Source organism: Scleropages formosus, chromosome 3 (assembly GCF_900964775.1).
Source record: "Scleropages formosus chromosome 3, fSclFor1.1, whole genome shotgun sequence".
Lineage (NCBI taxonomy): Eukaryota > Metazoa > Chordata > Actinopteri > Osteoglossiformes > Osteoglossidae > Scleropages > Scleropages formosus.
In genome coordinates, this window is record NC_041808.1 from 34,390,869 (window position 1) to 34,400,088 (window position 9,220).

The 9,220-nt window shown below is 44.8% G+C and overlaps 1 protein-coding gene across 1 annotated transcript; it reads left to right on the top strand.

Moving 5' to 3' along the window:
- The first annotated feature begins 245 nt into the window (after positions 1–245).
- LOC108922504 (probable low-specificity L-threonine aldolase 2) lies at positions 246–6,382 on the top strand. Its single transcript, XM_018732697.2, has 7 exons — positions 246–759; positions 1,420–1,503; positions 1,594–1,682; positions 2,874–3,059; positions 3,531–3,668; positions 4,818–5,010; positions 5,450–6,382. The coding sequence occupies exons 1-7, from the start codon at positions 483–485 to the stop codon at positions 5,755–5,757; spliced, it is 1,275 nt and encodes a 424-aa protein (XP_018588213.2). The 5' UTR covers positions 246–482; the 3' UTR covers positions 5,758–6,382.
- The last annotated feature ends 2,838 nt before the right edge of the window (positions 6,383–9,220 follow it).

The window sequence follows — 9,220 nt, forward strand, 5'->3', positions numbered from 1 at the left end:
TCGAAATGGAGTGGGAAAACTCGCGTTAAACGGTGGACTGTTGACAAACTGCGTTTTCGCTTTTCTTGCGGACAACGTGCTACATTGTAGAGAGTGAAGTCTTTAGCCGGAGTGCAGCGCTTACTGTCTGTTCAAAGAGTAGAAATAAAGACCTTTTTTCCTACGCGGCACGATTTTTAAATGTAAAAATTGCAACATAAAATATTCAAAGACTAATAAAACAATGAAGGGGGCTAGACCATGCATCCTGAGATATACGTCGCTTTGGAGAAAAGCGTCTGCTAGATACAGTAGATCCAGATAAGCGCGCGGTAAATCGATAATGCAGTATCGATTACATTTCCCTTGCCCTGCAAAAACAGAGAATGAATGATGGCGGGATACAAAGTTCATCAAGCATTCAAGGGGCTGTTTTTTTCATTCTCACAGAGCTGTTGCTATGATCTGCTGCGTCCACTGGGCTGTAGCATTTAGGGACACGGATGGCAATGTTTGCGAAGGCTGTTCGGACAAGGGCCCTGCTGCGCTCCGCGACACTCGACATGATTGGTGCTGCGCGCCGTGGGCTCGCGACGGCCGCCGCCGGAGTGGAGCGCGCGCGCGCTCCGGCCGCGCACAGAGAGCCCGGCGGGCCGCTCCGGGTCCGGACTGTGGACCTCCGCAGTGACACGGTGACAAAGCCCGGAGCAGCGATGCGTCGAGCCATGGCCGAAGCACATGTGGGAGACGATGTGTTCGGAGAGGACCCCACGGTGAACGGTCGGGGATACGTGCACACACGACTCTTAATCATCCGTATATTCCTGTCCAATAAGATATATATACATGATAAGTGATAAATAGATGTTCATTCATTATTGTGGGCAGCAGGCAGTGTACCGGTTTGAGCTACTGCCGTAGAATCAGAATGTCGCGGTTCAAATCCCACCCCCAGCAGTGTAGTAACCGGCCTTCAGCAAGCAAGGTACTTACTTGGCTTGCTCCTGTAAATTACCCAGCTGTACCGATGGGTAAATCACTGTAAGTAGTCGAGTACAAATAAATGTTCTAAGGTGCCTTGGGTCGCTTACACACTGGGTAAAAAATACAGATAATAGATGAGACGAAAGAATCAACAACTGATTATAATCTTCAGTCATAAAAGTCCACAGACAAGGGAAACACCTTTTTACACGAGAAATGCAACTGCATTAAAAAATTGTCCCTTCCCAAACTATGACATGTTTTGCAGGGTTTCATTGCAAATGGGATCTCTTTATATCTTCCTTACAGTCTTAGTATGTGCAACTTTATATATTTATATTTATTAATGTATCTCACTCTTTTCTCCAAAATGCTCATTTTACTTATTGAAGCTTCTTCCAGCTTTTGCCGTAAACATGGCTCACAGGACTGCTGCTGTTCTGAGTTTTTCTGCAGAACTCCAGAAGCGAGCAGCGGACCTTTTCGGCATGGAAGCAGCGCTGTTTGTGCCCTCTGGGACCATGAGTAACCTCATTGCTGGTGAAGTATCCTGGCCACGAGTATCGCTCCTTTTCACTTCTCCACTCAGCACTTTGGCTTAGTGTTTGTGTGTGTGCTCCTTTGTTTCAGTCATGGTCCACTGCTCAGAGCGAGGAGACGAGATGATCGTGGGGGACCTCGCCCACCTGCACGTCTATGAGCAGGGAGGCAGTGCACAGGTACGAACAGGCTGGCGTTCAGATTACCGATTCTCGCCGTAAGCAGTCTCTAACTGTACAAAGGTGTAAACGTGCATAAAACTGCAATATAACAAAACAAGGGATAGCTGGTAGTGTAGTGTTTAGCGCTGCTGCCTTTGGATCCAAAGGTTGCAGGTTTGAAATCCTAGCTGTAGTACCCTTGAGCAAGGTTCATGCTCTAAATTGCTCCAGTAAAATTACCCAACTGTAAGTCGCTTTGGAGAAAACTGTAATCTAAATGAGTAAATGTAACTTTATTTAAATAACCAATGGTCAGTTTACATTTAAATTTTTTCATTTAGTTGATGCTTTTCTCCAAAAGTAACTTACAATGTTAATTCAGTTTATTTTTACAGAGCGCTCCTTCTCACACAGCGACACAGAATGCTTGAAAATAGGCATAAGGCAAAGAAACATACAACGTTAAGGTACTTACAACTATTTACCCATTTATAAAGATGGGTAATTTTACTGGAGCAATTTTTGGGTAAGTACCCCACTCAAGGGTACTGCAACTGGAGGTGAGGCTCGAACCTGCAACCTATGTAAATATTTACATTTACTCATTTAGCGGGCGCTGTTCTCAAAAGCAACTTTCAAAGAATACAATGTAGCATTTAGCTCAAACTTTTCATCCTAGCTCACTTATGTTAGATACACTCTTTACAGTCACTCGTCTACACACCGGAGCAAGATACATTTATCTGACGCTTTTCTCCAAAGCAACTTAACAATGTTAAGGTTACAATTATTTACCCATTTATACAGCTGGGGATTTTTTTTTAGGGGTTAGTACCTTGCTCAAGGGTACTACAGCCAGAGGTGAGGCTCAAACCTGCAACCTTTGGGTTTAAAGGCAGTTGCTCTAACTACTACACTACCAGCTGTCCTTATACCAGCACTATAGGTAATGTAGAGTTACCCATTTAGATTTTAGAATGTGGGAGGAAACCCATGCAAATATGGGGAGAACATGCGAACTCCATACAGAGTAAGCAGGGAATCGAACCTGTGTCCTCTCCCACCATTCAGGCACCCTGAGACAACCGTGCTCCTCACTGTACTGTGTGACAGTCACTCCCTTCCCAGCTGTATATGCATCTGTTTGTCTGTGTTGAAACACACCATTCCCCCCCCCCCCCCCCCCCCCCCCCAAACTGACTGTTGCAGCTGGCTGGTGTCCACGCCACTACTGTAGCCACCAGGTCTGATGGGACCTTTGACCTCCATGAGCTAGAGGATAAGATCCGTCATGGCTACCCAGATCCCCACTATCCCCGCTCCCGCCTGGTGTGTGTGGAAAACACCCACAACATTCTTGGAGGCCGGGTCCTGCCTCTCTCCTTCCTCCAAGAGGTGAGGGCCTAGTTTTCAAAAGCAGAATCATGCTCCTCTCCTAACAGACAGGCATTACAGATGATCACAACATTTTCCCTGTTGGAGATACTATGGGATAGGAGGATACGGGACATGTAAAGAAGGAAAGACCTCATATTAAAAGAGTACCAGTTTGAAAAATAATTAAATTGACCCTGATTACCAACCACCATAGTTGCGATGCTTAGATATTGTGGAATGTTTTCATTTTGACTTCATTTAAGAAATGGAAGGCGGTGTGGTATGTGCATGTGAATTTTTTGTTGATGGACCTATATTACTAGCAAACACAGCTAGGATGTTCATATATTTGGAGCCTCTTCCAGTTGCTTATGTTCAGTTAGAAATAAGATCAAAAATAGAAGTCTGTGCTGTGTGTTTCTGTGTATTTGTATTGATGGGCCTGCACTACTCTGTGTGTGCCTTTGTGTGTATCTGTGGTTCCTACAGCTGCGCGCTCTGGCAGACCGCTATGGCCTGGCAGTCCACATGGATGGGGCCAGGCTCATGAATGCTGCTGTGAACCTGGGTGTGTCTCCACCTGTCATTTTGCAGCACTGTCACACTGTCAGTGTGTGCTTGTCCAAGGTAGATGCAGGTCATCTCGCACCGCTACCCGCATTAGACACTAACCGATATTAACATACATCCACAGCATTCTTCTGTATCAGCTCATTTGCAGCCTGCTCGATTCGCAATGCAACTGCTGATTATAATAATCACTCCAGAATGTATTTGTTTTTTGCCAAATATGGAATAGGAAATTGTGCCAAAATGCAGAATTGTTCCTTCCTGCAATTACTGGGTGAGAAACTGCAGATGTTCTGGAAATGATCTGCAGAAGAAGGGTTTGAAATGGATTTTGAGTACTGGGTAAGCAATGCGTTAAAGTACACGTGTGGGTTATTACATATAGTTTATAGCAAGTGTTTGAGAAAATAGGGTCTTATTTGTATTTTACTGCTATGTGAACATAATCAAATCATGTGTCCAAAAATAAAGCCAACCATGTTGTTTTAAAATAACAGCTGGTTTTTTGGATAACATACAGTGCCAAATTGTTATTAACAATTTTTATTAATATGGGCCCTGTACATGTGAGTAGGAGGCATGTGGACAAACTCCAGTTCACCCAGTATGCCCTTTCAGTAGGCGTAAGCTTACGAGTCCTGTGAAGTTTGGCCTTTTGCCAGATTTTCAGACTGAAAGTTTGATAATCCAGAGGTTTGCTGTTCCTGCTGACAACAACAGAAATCAGAAACACTGTTGCTTTTCATTTTCACGTGGAAAATGTCATGTATTGAAAAACAGAAGGTGTGCAGGAATCCAGTTGGGTCATAACCGCCTGGAATATGTGACAACTATCAGCACAGATGGGAGAGCACACCTGAGTTTACCAAAATACTTACATTTCTTGTAAATGACTACATGTAAATGTAACGTGGCGGATGTGTTTTGGTGGGATGCCTTAATCAACGTCTCACTCACAAAACACATCCGTATTACAAGAAATAACTATTTTGGTAAGCTCAGGTGTGCTGGCCCATCTTTGCTTTCGCACGTTGAAAATGTGAAATTTCACTCACGTTTAACCACTTTAATCGTGTTCACCCAAAAGTACTGCTTTTTTTTTTTTTATATATATATAAGGTCCTCTGAGCTATGATCCTCCTCTTTAGGTGTTTTCCCCACACTGGTTAATAACTATGCATCTGTGTGGGTGTCCACACTTGCCAGGGGCTAGGTGCACCGGTGGGGACCATGCTTGCGGGGCCAAAGGACTTTGTGCAGAAGGCAGTGCGTGCCCGAAAGGCCCTGGGTGGGGGACTGCGCCAGTCAGGCATCCTGGCTGCGGCGGGAATGTTAGCACTGACAGACATGGTGGACCGGCTGAAGGAAGATCATCGGCGTGCTAGAACATTTGCACAGGGTGAGCCACAACTCTCTTTCAAACTCCACTATCTAAGTTGCGTTTAGAGCTTAGGCTGTGACTCGATATGTATCACTGAATGTTCAGAAAGTCCTGTGATGGCAGTGCAGTGTTAATATATGTTTTGTATGGACCTTAAAGGGCAATTACCATAAGATCCTTTCTCTCGTCAGCAGTTACACAAATGACATAGGGTGATGAAATTTATTTTTCTCTGCTTAAATTTGTTATTTTTTCACTTATCAAGCACTTTCAGTCAAAGTGAGAAGTTCATTTACACTTTTACACAGATGGATATTTCACCAGAGCAATTCAGGTAAAGCTGTTTTTCTCACCAGTACAACAGTAGGACCCTTCATGGAACTAGAATCAGCAGTGTCAGGGAGGAGATTTAAATGTAGTTGGTGGGTTTGACCTCTGTTCTCTTGCCCTCCTTCAGCACTGAAGCAGTGTGACCCCCCTATGTACGAAGTGGACATGGCTGCCGTGGAGACCAACATCCTGCGCTTTCGTCTAAGCAGCCCATGCCTGAGCCCGGCTGAATTCTGTGTGCGTGCTGAGGCTGTATGTGAGGATGAGGCCAGAGTGCTGGGGCAGGGAGTGCGGGTCCTCATGTTCCCACATGTCGGGGGCACCATCAGGGCAGTATGGCACCTGGGCATCAGTGATGATGATAACCAAGCTGCTGCTGAGAAGCTGCACTTCCTGGCTCAGCAGCTTACAAAGCAGAGAGTCAGGCCCAATTAAAGTCTAGGACTCACCTGGCACTAGTTGCCCCACCTTTCTAGCTCACTGTGGGGCCATGATGACACAGAACCAGCTGGAAACAGTGATTGAAACGCGGAGGGGGCTTTGTTGTGATCTCAATTAATGTCACCCTGAAAGTGGATTGTGGAAGAACTAAATTTCCTTGTCTCTGGTCTAAGGATTCAGACGTCATCTTAACAAGCTTTAGGGTGCTGGCTGTAAGGGTAGTCATTTGAGCTCATTGCTGCAGTGCTGAGCGATTCGGCCATGACCGTTCCCGTGTTCAACTCCAAGTCCTGTTTGGAATGGTAGACACATTTTTTAAGTCTGGTCATGACTGGTGTAATTGTAGAATGTTAAAAGATTAACTAATGGATGATTAGCCAAGCACTTTAATCAGGTTGTAGTCATTTCTTAATAAATTACTCTAAATTATAATATATAAAATTATAATCCCAAATCATTCCAAGTGAATAAAATTTTGGCTGTAAGTTTCATCATGGTCCTGGCAAATGGCAGTATTTGACAGAATGCTGTTCTGCTGCAGTACCACTTCAGCCTATGAACAGATGCCTTCAACTGCTGCAATATCCGTATATATTAACTTGGAAATGATGGAAAATGTCTCTTCAGTAATGTGGATGTAATGAGCCAAGAGTTCTAAAATTCCATTGTTGTATGCATCCACTGAAATAAATGTTGTATTATACTCTTTCGTGAAAATATTTCTTTTCACAATTGCAACTATACTGACCTAATCCATTTGGTATATTCTGTACACATTGTTTAAACAGGGTTATTGTGGTCTCCTTTGGATACACTAAACTCGACTAAACTTGAAACTGCTCTAATCTTTTATTAATCCATTGCATTTAGAGGAAGGGCAGACTGAATAGTGTAACGTTATATGGTAAGGGCGTGTTGGAGCTGCCAGTAACAAGTTTGGTGGAGGAGGACAAGTGTGCGAAGGTGGGTTTGGAGTTGACTAGCAGAGTCGAAAGATAGGTTTGTGAAAAGGTTGGCACGTCGGTGAGGACAGGTAGGGGGTGGAACCCCAGAGATGGGGTCCAAAGCGCAAAAGGGGCGCTGATGCTGTCAGATGTGGTTGGACACATACAGAGGGGAGGAGGTAGGGTTTGGCTTTGACTGTATGCGGCGGTTGTGGAGTGCTGCCCCGGTGGCAGACAAACGGCTGCTGGTTGTTGAGCAGGTTTGCGGGCAGGAAGAGGAGGCGAGGTGTGCAAAGGCGGTCGCATTAGTTAAGCAGGGTCAGTGGGTGTACTGGGAAGGCGTGGAGAGGAGGAAGTTATGCTGGCAAGATGTGTGGGCTATGGAGGCGAGTTGCCTTAAGTTAATTGTTAGAGCAACTTATGACGTGCTGCCAGTGCCACAGAATGTTAAGAAGTGGGCAGGTGGTGATGGTTCTTGCAAATTGTGTAGCCGTGAGGCACATTTTGCAGGGTCTAAGGTTAGTTTGGGGGAGGGATGCTTTGCTTGGGAGGGGGGCGTGGTGGCGCAGTGGGTTGGACCTGGTCCTGCTCTTCAGTGGGTCTGGGGTTTGAGTCCCGCTTGGGGTTGCCTTGCGACGGACTGGCGTCCCGTCCTGGGTGTGTCCCCTTCCCCCTCCGGCCTTACGCCCTGTGTTGCCGGGTAGGCTCCGGTTCCCCGCGACCCCGTATGGGACAAGCGGTTCCGAAAATGTGTGTGTGTGTGTGTGTGTGTGTGCGCGCTTTGCTTGGTGCCATAATCAAATTCTTAGATGTTTAGCAGGTGTTTTTGAGAGCAAGCGGAAAGTTGTGAATTCTTTGCCTGTTTGCAGTATAGATAAAACAAGTGGATTTGTTCAGGCAGGAGAGGGTAACACCATGTAAGAGTGGACGTGCCTTGGTAGGTGGGGTAATGCACGAGACTGGAAGCTGTTGGTAGATGTGGGCAAGCAGCTCCAGGTTCCGCAGGTCATTGGGGTTACTGCATTGCACCCAGACATGGTGTTGTACTTAGAGTGTGAGCGGATCATGTACTTTGTAGAGTTAACAGTGCAAACTGGTATCCTGCCTAGATTGTTACCCTTCCTAGATGGGCACCCTGTGTTTACAAGTTAGAATCAAGACCATCATAGCTCAGCACTGAACAAGGGGATTCAGATTATGAATGCCTGAATAAATGAATGAATGTGAACCATAATATGTAAGGTGGACTAGACCTTACATCTAAGGTAAAAGTTTTAAATGAACTGACTACATGTAATGTGAATTCAGTTTCTGTTATTGGTGCTACTATTGTACCCTTGTGAAGGTACTTGAACTGCTTTATTTGAAATATCCATCCTAATTAATAGTGTGTAATGTCTATATCCTATGTAAGTTGCTTTGTATGAATTATAATCACTGTGTAATTACATTTACTCATTTAGCAGATGCTTTTCTCCAAAGCGACTTCCAATGAACTCTGTGTAGTGTTATCAGCCCATACACCTTATTCACCAAGGTGACATACACTGCTAGATACACTACTTACAATGGGTCACTCATCCATACATCAGTAAAACACACTCTCTCTGTGTCACTCACACACTATGGGGGAACATGAACAGCATGTCTTTGGAGTGTGGGAGGAAACCCACACAGACACAGGGAGAACATGGAAACTCCACTGTTCCATTTGTTCATAAAGTCTGATTCTTCAATGACACCTCGTCAAGAACTTAAGATTACAGGTGAAGAAGAGCTGATGTTTTGTTTTTCCATTTCCATAAAAATGTTTTCTCCATAACCCCTATAACACCACTGGTTCTTGTTACTGTAGCAGGATATTGCCTAAAGTCTTGAAGAAAAAAAGTTGTTCTTGTTCTTTCAGTCATTAAGCAAAGCTCATGACCATAAGTGTGGATGGAAACAAAAACAGAGCAGTAAACCAAAAATTTTGTTTGAAGACTCATCTCCCGATTCACTACCCCAGATTGGTAATGTGCCTGCAAACTTCTGACAATCAACCAATCCGTGTTTCACCCTTCTTCCTCTAATCATGAGCAAGACCCTGAGACATTAGAACTCCTCCATCAGGGACACGTCCATCCTCACTTAGACAGAACAAACCACTCTTTTCCATGGCTTCAGACATGGAGGTGCTGATTGTCATACCAGTGCTTACATAGAACAGGTTTGAGTTAACTAAGAATATGGACTTAGCTCACACTACACTCATACAGGGATCGGCTGGCACACATCAGAGGTCTTGGTACGCCACATTCCAGCGGTACCTCCAATAGCATATGCCAAGTAACTTGGTCATATACCTTTTCCAAGTCTACACACGTTTTGCTGATTTGAGTAGCGTATTCCCATACTCTCTCGAGCAGTTGTGCCAAGGAGAAGGGTTGGTCCACTGCTGTGTGACCAGGATGAAATCAACCTTGTTCTTCCTGAATATAAGGCTCAACTACTGGGTGGAGTCTCCTTTCCAG

Coding starts and splice junctions, on each gene's coding strand:
- LOC108922504 (XM_018732697.2), top strand. CDS start 483: ATGGCAATGTTTGCGAAGGCTGTTCGGACAAGGGCCCTGCTGCGCTCC. Junction 760..1,419: donor AGAGGACCCCACGGTGAACG/GTCGGGGATACG, acceptor GTTTTTCTGCAG/AACTCCAGAAGCGAGCAGCG. Junction 1,504..1,593: donor CATGAGTAACCTCATTGCTG/GTGAAGTATCCT, acceptor CCTTTGTTTCAG/TCATGGTCCACTGCTCAGAG.